This window comes from Seriola dumerili, unplaced genomic scaffold (genome assembly GCF_002260705.1).
Source record: "Seriola dumerili isolate Sdu_G_001 unplaced genomic scaffold, Sdu_1.0 BDQW01000581.1, whole genome shotgun sequence".
Lineage (NCBI taxonomy): Eukaryota > Metazoa > Chordata > Actinopteri > Carangiformes > Carangidae > Seriola > Seriola dumerili.
This window is the reverse complement of record NW_019174836.1, coordinates 629809-648016: the sequence shown is the minus strand read 5'-3', so window position 1 is coordinate 648016 and position 18208 is coordinate 629809. Positions and strand designations below refer to the sequence as shown.

General features: G+C 37.2%; 1 protein-coding gene across 1 annotated transcript; it reads right to left on the bottom strand.

The window, feature by feature from the left end:
- Positions 1-1000: 1000 nt before the first annotated feature.
- mccc2 (methylcrotonoyl-CoA carboxylase 2) lies at positions 1001-16329 on the bottom strand. The gene is made up of 17 exons (XM_022764801.1): positions 16121-16329; positions 14081-14147; positions 13534-13618; positions 13053-13154; positions 12428-12555; positions 11979-12091; positions 10882-10995; positions 10633-10697; positions 9995-10094; positions 9796-9891; positions 8708-8780; positions 8528-8604; positions 6613-6679; positions 6029-6185; positions 4840-4954; positions 3223-3308; positions 1001-1430 (listed from the first exon to the last, which is right to left on the bottom strand). The coding sequence occupies exons 1-17, from the start codon at positions 16250-16252 to the stop codon at positions 1313-1315; spliced, it is 1695 nt and encodes a 564-aa protein (XP_022620522.1). The 5' UTR covers positions 16253-16329; the 3' UTR covers positions 1001-1312.
- Positions 16330-18208: the final 1879 nt, after the last annotated feature.

Genomic DNA, 18208 nt, shown 5'->3' with positions numbered 1-18208 from the left:
GAAGAAGATGAAGGCATAACTAGCAAACCAGTTTAAAAAAAAAAAATTGGTGGTAGGAGGTGGTGGAGGGTGTGTGTGTGAGTGTGTGTGGGTGGCACTCTCTCTCTCTCTCACACACTCACACACTCACTCTCTCTCACACACACACACACACACACACACACACACACACACACACACACACCATGGCCTGAGTTATTTCTGCTCTCCCTAAGGTGAGGCTCTCCACAGCCTCAGTGTACCAACCACACAGTCATACACAGAGAAGCATGAAGGGCTTCCAGTTAAGCATTTTAACCAGCTGGCTTCACAGGAAAGACATTCAAACATTCAAATCCACCGCTGCACCGAACGCTTGGCCTCAGAAAAGTGGAGGACAAAAATGTAACTTGTTGCCAGAGTGAACTCAGATGTCCTATACCAATATGTGAGCATACCAACTCTGTGCAACATGTTCAGTTGACAAGATAAAGTGACAAAAGAGAAACGAGGGTGGGGGGACACAAAGGGTGGCCAGCTATTAAAAGTTAAGCACTCTCCCTCTGTAGCTCAGCTCTATAAGAACACATCCTATTCCCGCTTGCTATAACACAATATTTGCACAATAATAAAGATGAAAAGGAAACAAAAGTCTGGCATAGATGGTGTAATAAACCGACTAGTGTCTGAAGAGGAGAGATAAGTGTTTGTTACAGATAACCGCATTGAGCTCGGACATGTTCCAAAACCTTTACTTTGCTATGATTTTCGTCAAAACAGCTGCTCCGTCAATATGAGAACAACCACTGTGTGTTATCTGAAAAGCACTTAGCTTGGAAAATGTCAAGTGTTGATCTACCATCCCTCTGGACTTTAGCAAGTGAGATATTTATGGCTGAACAGTGCCCCCTTATGATCTTTTCTTTTTTTTTTTTCCTCAGACATTCCTCTATCAGGTACTGTTAACACTCAGAAGCAGTAATGATTCTGAATAAACAGATGGCACATTTAAGTTCACATTTTCACATTTTTTAATTCACCATTTACAGTATTTAATAAAAAAAAACAAAACACCAAAGGAAACAGTTTTTTAACTACAGTTGCATTTACACTGGTGTAGTAACAGTTAAGGCACAAACGTGACAGTGGAAATGTCTCACAATAACTAATATGCAAGATTGTGTGATTCCACTCCTGTGATTTTAATTTTCTGTAGTGTTTTTTCTCTGTTTGTTATTCTTAATAATATCAGAAATAAAACTACAAAACCTAGAATAACTACAGTACATCTCTGGAAAGTCTGAGGTCTACACCTGTACAGGCCAAATGAAAATTACATCCTGAACACTCCAAACCGTGTCTTCTTTGTTGGTGCATTCAGTGCTGCACTGATACTCAGTCCCAAAACCAGACGAGTATCAGCAGGATCAATAATCCCGTCATCCCACAGTCTGTAAAAAGCAAGTGCATCACTTTATTAGAAGACACATTACACCTCATTCATTCATTCATTCATTCATTCATTCATTCATTATGCTTCTTGAAGCACTTGTGCAGATCTATTATCAGCGACTTTAATCAAGCGGCAAGATGTTCCTTCATCTCCGAGCTTTAATACACTTGTGGAGGTTTTTCTATCTTTTTCACATCTGCTTTTTTTCTGAGCTTGATTTTCCACCATCATCCAAGATCAAAGCAACGTTTTCTATTGCCAGTTACCATGATTCTGATTCTTGTATACCATACTAATGGCTATAACACTGACTCTAATTATATGAAAATCTTTTTTTTTTTTTTAAAGTATATTTTTTTGGGCTTTTATGCCTTTAATGGACAGCACAGTGGAGAGTGACAGGAAACGGGGAGGCAGAGAGAGGGGGAATGACATGCAGTGAAGGGCCGTCCGATGCGGGATTCGAACCGGGGCCGACTGCAGCGAGGACTGTAGCCTCTACACATGGGGCGCCTGCTTAAACCACTACGCTACACGACGCCCCAATTATATGAAAATCTTGCACCCAATTATTTAATTTTTTCATTTTTGCAATTTTGAATGTAAGAAACAGCAGCGTCCTATTCTACATTAGTGTATTACTCACCAACAACCTGCTCTGAAAAAATAGTCACATACATTGGTTTTTACTTCTTTTTACAATTTCTCCATGTCATTAAAAGTCTATAGATGGCCACCAGGGCTGCAACTGACAATTATTTTCAATATCAATTAATCTGATTATTTTCACGATTAATGGAATAATTATTTAGTCTATAAAATTTCAAAAATAGTGAAATAAGCTCCTTGTAATTTCAGAGAGTCCAAACTGAACTCTTCAAAATGCTGGTTTTGATCAACAAAGACTCCAAAATCCAAATCTAGTTAATTGATTATAATAACAGACAGAGAAAAGCAACAAATTCTCTTCCAATTTCTGGAACTTTTGATGGAAGAAATTACTGAAATAATGAATCATTTATCAAACTACTTGCCTATCTCTTTTTTTTTTTTTTTTTTTTGATCAAGTAATTGATTCATTGACTTTTATTGCAGCTCTAATGGCTAACAAGCAATTGTTGTATGAATGAGTTCATGCATTATTGATTAAAATTAATTTGTTAAATGTTCACAGGTACCTTATCATTATTATTAGTCACTTTAATGGGGCCGTGATTACAACTATTTTCATCCTTCCTTTGTGTAAAACACATCAGTATCACCATTTCCTGTATCATCCATACAGCAGATGTCTTAATAGCTTATATTTATAGTGTCTGAATTGTCTCTCAGCATTGCAACATGTATACACAATTTTCCACCATATGATTGCTTGTAAGAATTCTTTATCTGATACTTGCTCTGCTCACATACAGCATGAAAATAAACCACAGGATTTAATGAAAAGCAAAGATGGCCCATATTAACAGAACTACAGGACATCTAATGGAGAAGAAATACACTTGAAACACATCACAGCATCACCCCTCTTGCACGAAGAGTCTTTCTTGTGGTTTTGCTCTTAGACGAGCAGGATCACATGACGTATTGAAATGGTTTAAAAAATAAATTAGAAACAAATGCCGGTTGCCCGTCATACTCCACCTTTGCCCAATATTATCATTCCATGGAGGACAGAACATTATGTGTAGGTGTCAAACTGCTATGACATACTGACTCCATAGTTAAAGCTTTTCAATGCCTCATTTCACCACACACAAAGGCATGAAGTAGGATGTCTCATGGCTTACCTGGCACTAGAATAGTATGGGCTGCCTTCCTCTTCAAACCGCCGCACTATTGGTTCCTTCATGGCAGCCTCTTGCTCTGCTGTGAACTGTGAATAAATCAGGAAAACAACAGAATTGATAGGTTTGCTAAAGGTAACTGAATGAAGGGAAAAAAAAAGTTTACAATCATATCCATTTAAACACAGCGCAATAAGGACTTGTGCCAGTGGGATTTTTAAAGGTTGTAGAAGTGTACGAGGCGAATTCATTTGTCATGGAAGCTGGCTTCCTTGGCTTGAAAATAATGAGTCAATCCTTGTGAAAATACTGAGTATAATGAAAAATGTCTAGTGAATGCTGTGTTTTTCAGTGCTTCTAGTCTGCCCTTATTGATATAAATGGGGGGAAGAAAATATTACAAACACCTCTCATTATAAAGCAATACAATTCAACAGCAGCACAAACTACATCTTCCAAAATAGGCATGAAGTTGAATCAACACCTCTCTGAAATCTACACCTTTCTGAAATAGTTTAAACAAAAACTCATTTATTCATTCTGTCTAAAAATGATTCTTTAATTTTTTTCATTCAACCAGCAGCCCAAAACCCAGAAATGTTGTTTTCCGTCATATAGAACATGTGGGATTTTTGCTTGAGTAAGGACTAAATCATTATTTTTGTTGATTCACTAATCGATTAACCAAATAATCATTGCAGCTCTAAACTGATTATTATAACCCTCATGAAGATATTATTTATTGCAAAACTCCCTATATATCAAAAGGATAATTTTTGAGTATTTTAGAGTCAAAATCCCTCTCATTTTTCTTGCTTTTAACTTATCCATTAAAATGCAATATGGGGCGACAAACTACCTACCTCTATTTTATTCAGTTCACCCTCATCCACTTCCTCCTACTCTAGGGTGCAGGAGGTGTGGGTGGTGGGAAACAGTCCCCTACAGCTCCATATCTTGATGCTGCATTCACTAAGCAACACCCATTTTTGAGCGATCCAATCAAATGAAAAGGATTAGATTTAAATCCCTCTCATGACTATGTCCTGTTCCACTCCCAAATATGTCACATAACAGAAAATAAAGATGTACTGGCAGAAGGAAACAAGTGACGGTACTTGTGTACTTCATGAATTTTGTTCTCAAAGGTGCTGCTGACTACATCTACAAAAACTGTTCATCAGAGGTCAATTGTGAAGACAAGTGGAACAAAAATAGTGAAAAAGAGTGTATTTGAAATGTACAAAAGAATTAACCCATAATTAGTTTTTGGCACCTTTTTACTCATTGTAATGCTTTATATTGTTAAACCATCTTTAAACACTGATTGAAACGCCTGCCATCAGGGTACTGAAATGAGGTGTCATTCTGAAGCTATTAATGCACTCTTAATACACCCATAAAAGCATACCTGCCACAGTTTAATTACATCTATTTGATGACTGCACTATTCATCACTTCACACTGTTATAATTTTAACCTTGTAGTAAGTGCCATGTCAAACCATTACTGAAAGAAAAGTGTCTTTCATAATGTTTATGCGTTTGGCAGCAAATCCACCAAAGCTAATTTAAGCCTTTCCAGTGAAGCGTAGATGGGATGAATAATGTGAATCATTACCTCCTTTCCTTCTCGCGCCCTCTGATCCTTAGTGATGGTGGCCAGGACAGTGGCTGCCTGCTCACCACCCATCACAGAGATGCGGGAATTTGGCCACATGTACAGGAATCGCGGGCTGCAAGAGGAGAAACAGAAAGTGTCAATTTGCTAATGATTAGAGAGCAACACTAGAGGTGAACAACTGATATGACCACAAAAAAATCAATCTGCAGTAATGAAGATCTAATACCAAATAACGACAACTACAGCAAAACATGACTCATTAGGACATAGATTGGGAAAAGTACTATATATATAAAGTACTATATATTTAGGTAAACCAAAATACTTCAAAATGTCCAACCAAAGGTGAGTGCCAGCATAAATTTTTCAAAATGTTAACTCATTTGTGTTTTCACAAATGAATTTCATCAGTGAGTGATTGCCACTAGTTTTCTTAATTTATTTAAATTAATGGAAAACAAAAAGAAGCAAGAGCTGAGTGAGCCTGATGATCAATGTTTAATTTAATTCAATCCTTCAATTTAACAATAGCTTGAACTAGCAAACTATTCACACAATATACAGTGTGTAATTTTTAGTGCCATGTGCTTTACAATGACAGTTATGAGAAAAATCTCTGAGAAAAAAGTCTTTTGTGGATCCAGAGGGAACTGCACAAAATCTGAAGAACTCCCTCAGGTGAGATAATTTCAGACAGTGCCTGTTGGGGCTGAAGCACAAGTTTGAAAATAAAACAGATACCGTACAACAATGAGTCAGTGGAGGACTCTTTAGTAAAGACCATCACACTATCAACACCATCCAGTAACTCTCCTGTCTTATTGTTCCTGTAGAAGCACATTATTTAAAGCAAGGAGTCAGAATATTCTGAGTGAAAACATGTTTTTGTGTTGAAATGATTCAAATGTGAAAGGCTCTTTACCTGCTGTTACAAAAGGTCACTTCCACCTAGATGTAAAAATCCAAGGGCACCTGATGCATTTTTTTTTTTTTTTTTTTTTTTTTTTTTAACACAAACTCAACAGCAACGCACAGGACATTTTTTACACTTCAACTATGCACAAACAATTCAGACACAGCTAATGAGCCTGCTTTTTGGGTAATAGGTCGTGGCCAGGTTTCCATTTTGTTCTTTCTGTGATGTTACAGGTGCTGTCACAGACCGCTCATTAACCTTTTTGCATACCTGTAGGCTCTGCCACACATGCCGTAGTTTCCTGCGCCGTACGAGCCTCCAATGATAACAGTAATCTTGGGTACATTGGCACAGGCGACTGCAGTTACCATCTTGGCTCCATCTTTGGCAATTCCTCCTGCTTCATACTCTCTACCCACCATGAAGCCTGCGATGGAGATGGAGAAGGGAGATTGCAATTAAAAGTGGGTTGACTTAGCGAATGTGTGTGTTGTAATCTCGGGGGGGAAGTCTGAGTGTGTTAAAAATAAATCATTAATGAGTAAAACAGAGAGACTGTTGAGAAAGATTTGTACATCGTGTCATATGATCTGATGATGATGTAAATTGTAAATTATGCAATTAATTACTTAGATTAATAATAATTACTTACTAAATACAGGGTTCATTAGTTGTCTTAAATCCCATTACAAGCCACAATCTTTCTCATGCTTATTGAACTCCTTCAATAATAATTAACATCCTTGTTGTTACTTTAGGGTCAGGGGATAAGCTGATAGATCCACATAGAAAACAAACTAGAAAATCAAAACACCACAACAACAAAACTTCAGATGTTAAGAATTCCCACTAACCTGTTATGTTTTGTAGAAAAATAAGTGGAATGTTTCGTTGGCAACATAACTCGATGAAATGCGTCCCCTGAAAAGATACACATTGAATACATATTATTCAATGAACCCAGAGCGAAAAAAAACACAGACATGTACTATGGCTACCTTGAAATAGTATAGTAATAGGATAGTAATGATTTATTTTTCTTCGTATCTCAAAGAAATAACAAGAATATAAACTTTAAATGGACTACCAAAAGAAACAGCTGTGTGAATATGTAACAGAGAATATATTGAAAGAACACAAGCGCACACACTGAACTGGTCGAGGTACTAGATGTGTATGGGCAATTGCGCACTGAAATTAGACTGTGTGCATTTCTTGTTGAGATTGTGATTTCACAAATAGCTGGGAACAAATACTTTTTGCCCAAAGCAATATTTTAAATTCCCCAAGTGATCAACTTGCTTGATATCTGGTGACGACCAAATTGACAACTTCTTTGCGTTCATAAAACCCATTCTTCAAGGTGTGTGTCCCTCAATCAGTTTGCCTCACCTTAATCATCATCTTCATCTGAGACGAGCCCAGTCGGGAGAGAAACTTATCAGCTTGAGGGGGAGGTCATCTGGCTTCACACTGGCTTTTGTATTTGCTAGATTTTACTTTGAAATGAAGGAGCTGAATAGCCTTCAGTCTTGCCAGGAAAAACACAGAGCACAACACAGGGCTGCCAGGAGCGATTGCACAGGCAAACAAGCACAAAAGACTGTGCGCTGCGTGGAGACACCTCATTTCCATATACTTTGTATTGCTGAATTACTCAGGTGTTTTCCTCATTTTGGCATTTAACTCTACTGGCTTTCTTTCTATGAAACAGCCTGCCTTGCATTGCAAAGTGTAAACAGAAGTTGGAGACAATATGAAAGATGGATGCCTATTAGAAACTGTCACTTGGTGAAAAATGATCCATCAGTTTGCTCCCCAATGTGTGCGCAACGACAGAAATTTAATATTGTTCCTGTTACCTTTCTCTTTCACAAACACAGATACCTGGGGAAAATCTTTTAACAACAGTTAGTACAATAGGAGCCCACGCATGTCCTCAGTGATGACAGCGTGTCACAGAGACACATCTCCAAATGCAGGTGCTGTATTGATTTTTCTTGGATAGATTCTCTGAGCATGTCAGTGTCTGTTTGAAGCACTGTGTCAGTCTCTTTCAACAGTAATTACAATGATGAGATAACCAATGTTCATACTGTCACATTGAAAAAAAATGAATCAAAAGAAACCTCTCTTTCAGGTCAAGCTTGTAATTTAATTCAAGATGTATTTGGAAAAACTTATTAGTCTATAATCACAAATTTAGCTACTCGTCTTTCCTAAGGCTGTGTAAAGTGCAGCTTCAGTTCACGGTGGATTGGCTTGCAAATTAAGTGAATTATATTAAATGAAAATTATGATTGTCCCTTGTCCATGGTCTCTAAATGCTATGTTATTACAATGCCATTCATCAGCGTACTCATGAGATACCCCAGACAAGTGCAATTTGAGAGCTTATTGTATGAGAGAAACTCGGCGCCTCGACAGTGAGGGGTCAGCACAAACCATCTACAAACAGTAAAGCTCCCTCAAGAGAGAAATATTGGTATTCACTATTGTAAGCAGCAAATCTCTGTGAGGCACATAACCAGCACAATGCTGACTCTTTTGAAAACCCAACATGACCATGAGACTTTTTACTTTTTACACTTAACAGTTGTTGCCTGGATGCAAACCTCGTTTGTGTTTGCTAATTTGGTTGTTGACTGTGAGATAACACACCAACACTGTGGAGATACTGTGTGTAGACCTTAGACATCCATATTTATTCTTTAAAGAAAACACTCACTTTTGCTGTAACAGTCATCTTTGGGTACAAAGGATATTTACCTTTTTTGCAGATTCTGAAAACAAGACTCCGTTGTTGCCAATGATTCCGACAGGGTAACCAAATATCCTTGAAAATCCTGGAGAGGCAGATATTGGAAGTCAAATGGAGAGGCTGGTAGATTCCAAAGGCCAAAAAAAAAAAAACATATTTCTGTGTTGAAGAAATGTTATTTCACATACCTGTGACAAGTGTGTCTCCATAAAAAGCCTTGAATTCGTCAAATTTACTGCCATCTACAATTCTGGCGATGACCTGCAATCAAATTAAGACACTAAAGTTAGAAAAGCCAGTAATGTGTCAAACAAGTGGACTGGGTACAGAAAACAGAAGAGACTTGTGTACTTGTGAATACAAAATCCAAAGGCCCACATCCATTCAATCCTACTGAAGATATAACTTTTTTAAAATGGGTCAGAAATATAGTTTCTTTCTTTTTCTTTTTAAATCCAAACACTGCTGGACACTGTAGGTTTTAGCAGACTTTATTCCAACAGAAATAATCAGTGCATTTTTTGGTAACTACTTTCAGCCAGTGGCTTGGTGGTAGAAAGCAGTTAAAGTAACAGGATGGACTGTTGATGTAACTACAACAGTGGAGGTATATGGCACTGAGATGTAGGTATAGCCTATCAAGCTTTGGCTACACAGACACAGTCTTGTTACGAGGATAAATTAATTGTTGGTTCCCTTTTCATAAGAATTGTTAAATATATAATATCACAAGACTGTTTCTTTAAACAGTCTTTACTTGAGTGATTTAACATCAGTGATTTAAGGCCAGTCCATGCTGAAAAGGCTATTACAGTAGAAAAACTCCTGTAAAGAGGGAGCAGTCAGTTGATCTTGCATCCTAAATGGACTGCCAATACTGTTACACTGCACTACAAACACTTTGACCACTCTAGAGTCAGCAGTAATTCTTGCTCCCGGGTCTGCATCAGGAATCAAAGACACAGGCTTTAAACCAAAGATCATCTGGCAAGCACTGCCAGACAGAGCAAAAACAAAGTGACTGATGCCAGTTGCCCATTATTGACTCAGCTCCTGATGGAGGGACCTAACAGGTGAGTATTGTTTAAAGTGCATTCTGAACTGTAAAAGACATGTTTGAGGATTTAAAATACCCTCGCATCCTTTAGTTGAAAAGACCTAGATTAGAGTGTAGCCATGTTCAAATCACTTGTGTAAATCTAAAGGCATATTTTTCTTTTTCTACAGCCTACAAACTTCTTCTAAAGAAAAAAGTACAGGAAACTGGACATCATACCTCTCTGACATCAAAGTTGCGTTTCAAGTTGTCTCCAACAATGCCATAGAGTTCATCTGCAGGGTAGAGAGGAGCTTCAGTTGGTTCTGTGGTGACCTGAAAAATATAAAAACAGATTCAACGTTAACAGAAAGTACAAACATGATAACTTGATGAATGATGAAATGTGACTGTTAATACTTATAATTACTGCACTGACCTCAATATTTTTCCTGTAGTTGAGGCTTCGCACTGTCTTTCTTGCCAGATGAAGCGCATGATTATCATCTAAAGCATAGTGATCTGTCACACCAGATTTTCTGTAAAATGAGCAACAAATCAATCACTGTGAAATTATTACAGCACATACATCATTACTTACAATAATAACACTGATAGGAGCATGTGTTTCATCAACGCAAAAGAAATTAATGTTGATGCACACATTCTAATGCCTAAAGCGCTCTTAATAGAGATATATGAATTCATTTTTTTAAACTAGTTTAAATTCATAAATGTGGAGCAGTGACCATTCTTTTGTCACTTATTCTTCTGTGCCACAGACCTCCAAAATAAATACAGAGAGCTATGTAAAGTGAAAAACAAATACTGACTAGTGTTTGGGACTTTATACAATGCAGCCCATGCCCTGTGTCAACCAAGTCTGTAAATGGCACCAATGGAAAATATTTGTAAAATAAGAAAAAAGAAAATAAAGGGCCTTGATTTAAGTTAAGGGATTTCAGGGTTATGGGTGGACCTTTATTGCACCTGATAAACAACATTTTCTTAAAAACAGAAACATGGCTTCACAATCTCACACACATCATATCATGTAAGATGCTGTTAATTCCATACTTGCAGTGAAGATCAGCACCACCAAGGTCCTCTGCAGAAACCTCTTCTCCGGTGGCAGCTTTGACCTGTCAAAGCCAAGGCACAGACATTTTTAACAAAACTGAAACTACAAATAACAAATCCCTGCAGTCTGGCCTGGTAGCCTGGTAGCCTGATATATGAACCCCCAATCTGCCTACTATTCTACTTCGACTCTCTAAAATTCAACTTATCCTTACACAGTTTATCATAATGAAAAAATGAGCAAACCAGTGGAGGTCCTCCGAGGAAAATTGTTCCTTGCTTCCGCACAATGATGCTTTCATCTGCCATTGCAGGTACATACGCTCCTCCAGCCGTGCAGGAACCCATCACAACAGCAATCTGAAAGAACAAAGGAAAAAGAAAAAAATCTAGTTACAGAACATGAACAACATTAAAAATGGACATACTGCATTGGCAAGACATTAAAGCTCTGATACCAGATGAATGCAATACCAGTGAAATAATAATGATTAAATCTGTTTATTCTGAGAACAACTTAGCTTCAGGAGTTTGCAGCTTCACACTTGATTGAACCAGAAGGAACTCAGATTCAATTTTGATACTGCACTGTATCATGGCCCTTTCCTTAAAAGCTCCTTTCAATGAAGATTTGAATTGTCAAAGCCATTACCAAGACTGTTATGGGCAATAGCAAATGGAATTTTAAATTCTAATACAGCAATCTAGTGGTAAATCTGGCAGTAACTCTAAATACGGCCAGTGGAAAAAAACCTTAAGAAAAAAGAACAGATGCCACAGAAGGAAAAACCTTGAACATGAATATGTTAATCACCTGGAGAGATGGTATTAGCATAAATTAATGGGCATTCTGTTTGGTGAAGTTGTATGAATATATTCTGCCGTGTTTATCACTACTGGGTCGACTGGAGAGATGTGAGAGCAAAACCTTTGCAAGATCCGACCTCTCACCAGCACCCACTGCATTCATCAGCTCTCCCCCAGACAGCCTTGTTTTTGTTTTGTTTTTAAAACACAAGGATGTCTCTTCTCCAACAGTCAACAGCAAGACGGATTTTAGTTACCCACAGACAATGTAAAATGAATAACCTACAACAGTGCAGTTTATTTAAATTTACCGTCTCAGCTCTCAAATAAAAATTCTCAGACGACCTTTTCAGCTTTAAAGAACTGGTTTATGAATCAAGGCAAGATTTTTAAAACACAACAACACGCTATAGTAAAAGACAGCGACTAAGAGGAGACAAGCGAATTATGAGGCCAAGGAGCTTGAAGTCCCATCATGCTGCTGTAAGTGTGTTATGTGATCAACACATGAAATATAATGAGAACATAAGCATCACCTGTGATATTCCATCTGAAGACAGCCTGGCCTGGTTGTAGAAGATGCGTCCAAAATGATCCCTATCTGGAAAGACATCAGCCTGTCTGGGCAGATTTGCTCCTCCAGAATCCACTGAAGTAGACAAGATCGTCGGGATATTTAGACAACTCGCTGATTCATATTAACATCTGGCCCCTGGCTGTATTACGGATACTTTATCTTCCCTTATATGAACTGCAGCCTACAACTCACTACCAGGACCTTCTGGGAAGTCTACTGACAAAAAAAAAAACTATCAGGATTTTCCTCACAGGGTCATTTGACTTTGGAACGACTGTAGAAGAGACTTGGCTGATAGAGTCACAGAATATAACAATAAATAAATAAAACTTTGAGTTAATTGTGGTGGTGAAAGTTAAAAAACTGTGTCTTGTTTTACCAAACCCTTGCAAATACATAAATACTCACCTAAGTAGATGCATGGCAAGTGGTTCTGCTGGGCTATTTCTTGTGCACGAAGGTGCTTCTTCACTGTAACTGGGTAGTATGTTCCCCCTTTGACTGTTGCATCATTTGCAACAACAACACATTCCACCCTAGGAAAAACAGAAAACACTCAAGTTTGACAGGTGCACCTTGATTAATCAAGTAAAAATTCTCTGGAAATTACAAGCTCCAAAGATTGAATAACATCCCATGTGATTATCATAAACTCATAAATGTGAGTATTTTGCAGCCAGTTTAGGCTCTTTTTTCTGCATTTATAGGCAGAGAGAGTTTTATTTGGTAGTTTGTTTCAGCAGAAATATCTGCTCTAATGAAACTTTGAATAAATTTAACATCTCACACTGTGACAGATTAACAAGTAGAAAGAAAGAAAAAGTAACACCTATTCAAAAAGACTGTTTCAATCAAAGTTTGATCTTCCTTATATCAAAAGACGACGATTAGATTAAAACGTTGTCTTTTTAATACATTTTGTGGCTTGGAGTCAGTGTGCAGGTGTCATTACTTTTTTCTTTCATTTAAACATCATCACACATAATTTGGGTATAATTACACCCCTTCAGATTAACATATGCATAGTCTTTACCCTGAGACCCGCCCAATCCCTGTAATTATTCCGCCCGCTGGGACCTCCTCTTTTCCATACAACTCATGTGCTGCAAACTGAGAGAATTCCAAAAAAGGGGTCCTGCAAGAAAACCAAATGAAAAAACATTTAATACAGTTCATTTTTAAATGTAGAGGAGAAATGTACAGACTTGCAATGTAATATAACACCTATACACTTGAGATGTTCAAAGTTTTGACAATGAAGCCATGATATCTGTAGTAATGATAGATTACTTTAGGGGTCTACAGTAAACAGTAAGATGACAGCAATGCTATCATCCCTTACCTGTTCTCAGTGTACAGGTAAGTGTTCACAGCATCACACATTTGAACTATCTGCACTATGGTTTGTATAATGACATCAAACCAGAGCACTGAATATTGTATGTATCTGGTTTCTCTGTATGACTCAACCATGAATTTTGACTCTGTCAAAAAGATGGAAATAGATGTACTACCCTGGATCCAGTAGTCTGTCTATACGCTCTCTAGGCAGGAGTTTCCCACGAGAAGTATGAAGTCTTCTGGCTTTTTCTCCCCCACCTGAATTAATAAAAATAAATAAACAATTTGGCAAAATTTTGAATAGTCTGGTGTTGATTTTGAACTGATTAGCATGAGTTCAACTACAAACCTACACAATTAAATTAAGATAAACATTTAGTACATCTGCACTACATAGCACTCTATTGTATCAACTGTCACGACACTCACTATAACTATATACTGTAATCTACTTAAGTTATATGCGTTAACAGCACTGAAATATCTAGTTAACAAAAATGTCACTGGCAATGTGTGCACACAGTGTAAGAGCATATCTACTAGTGGGCAGTGACTCAGTCAGTTTTACTGGAACAGATAAGGGTAAGTAAATGTGTTTTATCAACAATTTCATCAACCACATTGCCTGAACTCCGACATTAATTTGCGCTGTCGGTATTAAAACAAAGTGACAAATTTAAGTTTGGTGTAGTGTGTACTCCATCATGTTCTCACACCTACCCAATTTAATCTTCTCTGTCCGGCTTTTCAGTTCATCAACAAGAACCTGCATTCGCTCATAATTCTCCTGAAAAACAAGAATAATATAAAGATAATTATTTTAGTTTGTTGTAGGATTTCATCTGATGACAATTTGTGGCAGACATATCACCACATGAAGAAACTGTTGCTACAGTTTAAGTTGGCAAGGCCTTGAAGGCACAAAACGATGGGTATCATATAAAGCAGAGGGACATTTCCCAAAAACGTCCGTATTTATGTGTTACAACAGAAACACATAATTATTGAACAATCTAATGAAAATACCACTCAGCCCTAATAGTAACCTACCACATAATCAATTCCTCCAAATACAAACTAAGTAAGGCGACAACCTACTCGCCAACCACAATGATATATAATGATATATAAGAGCAGTGCCTTTCAATGATAACACCCATTCCTGCTTGTAGCACCCAATCATCATCTGAGATTGTTTCCCATTAGAAAATAGGAAAAGTTATGATTATGGAACAAACTGAATTGTTAAGGTCAGCTATTAGATAATTTGCAGAAGAGAAGTTTACTACCCTCTCAACATTCATCATCTATCATCTAATTACTTTTGTCAAGAGGAAATGAAAAAGGTCATGAAAATTGCTGCAATAACACTGATTTATTGTGTGAAACAATCACATAATAGACATGTTGTTAAGGCTGGTATATTTTTAAACAAGTCTTTCTCCAGGGTCCAAACACAGAAAATGTGTCTGTGGTGCCATCCAGTGACATTTTTTTGGTGTTGCATCAATGAGGATGAACTGGTTGTAAGTGACTTAATGAGGACACAATGTACCATAGTTACATTAATTATGATTCAAATCATTAAATTATAACTTAAACCCAAGACTCTTATGTATTACAACCTCAAACAATAATACAAAGAAAACAGAATTTGCATTTTCTCTTAACTAGGCCTTAACTTTTACTATATTTTAATCATGTTTCAATAATATGCAATGCTACTAAAACTTACTACTGAAAGCCTACTACTAAAAAACTATTATTTTCTCATGGGTGCCCAAACATTTGCATACAACTGTATTCAAACATGCATTTTCTATTACTGTGTAAATGTTAAAATTTTCTGTTTTAAGAAATAGATAGCCTCTCTATCTTAAGAAGAAATACATTCCCATTTACATAAAAAATAGAGAGTCATTTAATTGCTGTCTAGACTGGGAGAGCACACGGTTTCGCCCTGTTTGGATGATGAGAAAATAATGCTGCTTCAAGTTCAAATAATATTTAGCCTTTACATTGAGCTTAACATAGAGGGCAAAAAGTCCTATGGAAACAGCATATATTCAGTGGGTCAAGTCAAAATGAAATTAAGTGTCTTTTTTTTTTAAAGGCATGTTTCGTGTTCAGTGCAGAGTAGTCCCAGTTATGAAAAGTATCAACTGTAAAAATTATGATTATTTCAGAGGCATAGTGCATTCCAATAGGAAACCCCTCTAGAAATAACATTTTATCATTAAAAAAAAAGATCTTTTATCAATTTATTAATACATTTGGGTCGGCAAAAGTAATACTTGTTAAGAACCAGTTAATAATTGTTAAAATACGAATCATATAATTTATTGAGTTGGTGGGATAAATAAGCAGCAGGACTATTGTGCCCTAGCATGTGGAGTAAAGGTTGTGTCTAACTGCTGGAAGCTACTAGCTGGAGGACAGGTAAATAGTAGAGCCACAGCTGTCTGGACAGTGAGATGATGTTGGGACTTGGCTAAGCACAATGAAAGCTCAGGGGTTTGACCTCTTGTAGCCCGTCAACTGGCAAGATTTAGCTTCTGCGTGATTGAGGGACAAAGTAACTGTAGTTGTAATGCTTATCGACATAAGTTGGCCTTAACGTTATGTCACACTTACATGTCAGGTGAGTGTGAAATCACCACCTCACCTAGTTGACTTTGAACAGTTAAAGTTGACATTAGCACCGAGTACATGTGTAACGTCACAGTTTGGCTAACTGACGTTAGCTGCATGCTAACCTACCTGATATTCAGAAGACTGTTTATCCGGCTGAGAGCCGAGCCGAGCGACTTTATCAGCGTAGTAAGGTCTTGTGCAAGCCAGAGGTAAACTCCGGCAACGAAGCAACCATGGTCTGACTGTTTGTAGAAGCATTTTGATGCTCACGTCTGACTAAACGTGAAATCTGCAACTGCTAGCTTGCTAGCAAACCTAGCAGTGGTCTTCTTCTATGGTTAATGTTACTAGGCGCGAAGCTCCATTTCGCCGCCTGCTGTTTATATAAACTACCTACAGACACAAAGCATCTTTACAGATTGCAGAATATGTTTAGAAACTGCATTGTTATAAGCTAAGTTTTACTCAAGAAAGAAAGAAAATTGAACATTTGAAATTGAACATAAATAATAGATTAGTCAACAGTAGTTTAACATGCCTAAACTATAGTATATATATATATAATTTACTCTAAAATTAAAGTGAGGATGCTTTCAAATTTTTTCTAGTTTCAAAAGAGTTACTTTTTCTACGTTTTTTTTTTAGTTTTCAACTGCAATCCATTAATAAAGTTCATAATTTGTGGTTGAAAGCTCTGGTATAGTAAATTGTCTACTATTCCCAAAGTCAAGAATGAACATTCACATTGTTTGTTTGGAGAAAAAAATAAATGTACTGTACATCAGCATTCATATGTCAATTACAATCAATTGAGTGGCATATATGATCAATCATAAATTAACTGATCAAGTAAATACAAACTTATGTTTTTAAAGTGTTTATATTGTGAACTGCTGAGCAAAGATGCCAAGTAGAGAATCCTTATGCATGTCCCAGCTGCCACCATGTGGATTTGAGGAGCACTACACCTCAAAATCTGTGTGTGTCTGTGTGTCTGTGTGTCTGTGTGTCTGTGATTCTCCTTACAGTTCATTCTGGTTTCATTCTCACTAGCCAAAAATTTTGAGAATTCAATTTTAAAGGTATTAATACTGTACTGAGACCGTATGACTGAAAACATGACTGAACACTTGCATTTTCATTAAACATTTTTGCACATGGGCATTTCTAGTTGATGGCAAAGCGATCTTCACACAAATATATTTCATCACAGATGTCCCACAATGTGTAGACAGAAACATACTAGATTAAAAGTGAAACCGATGCAGAGAAAAGGCCTCATCTCGCTCAGAAATGGGAACTAAAGTTGGTTTTAAGTGGGAATCAGAGTTAGCCTAAAAGCTTCAAAAAACATCCCTTCTGACCCGAGTGCTTTATTCAAGGTAGAGTACATTTGGCAGAGTATATACTGAAGAGCATTCAAACCAAGAGCTTTTAGTTCATTTAGTTTTAAGAGGCCTTTCTCCTCCAACGCTTCCACCCATTCTATCAGCATGCATAGAAATGTCCATGACCTCCACTCAAATGGCTGCTCCTGTTTTCTTAGGAAATATACAATCCTCCACTCTCTGTGTGAACTTAAACCCTCTCACTCATCCAGCTCTCTCTACTTTGCCGTGACCCTTGAACCCTTCTCATTGCCGCAGCGGTGAAGTGACAGAATAGATGTAGAGGCATGAAAAGCCTCTTAAAAGTAAAAAAAAAAAAGAAAAAAGAAAAAAAAGAAATAAAATATTTTGATGACTGGGAGTTGAGTGCAGGAAAGTGGTTGAATAGCACATGGGATGGATGAAAAAGAAAGTAAGAAAGAACAAGGTATCATGAAATTTATGGAAAACAGCAAAGCAAAGTCTCTGGGAACATCATTCGATATCAGGGAGAATTACAAACACCATGCCAGATTGTATTGTATATGAAAACGTTTCAGACCATATACCCAGCCCTAATTTTAAGATGTTTTCAAGTTAAAGAGGCATTCCATCTATTCTACACCTGATGGTTTACTTAAGTACTAATGGGGAATAGGCTACTGATGAAAAATAACCCTGATTATACATGCGCATTAGCTCAGGTCTAAAGACAACTATTTTCTATGTTAAGAAATAGTGGAGTAATGGCGTCCTGAGCAGAGAACAAAGCCACACTCTGCTTTGTGTGTTGTAGTCCCCGCTTTGTTCTTTGTTTTGGTAGCCGGTCTGGCCATAAGTACATGTA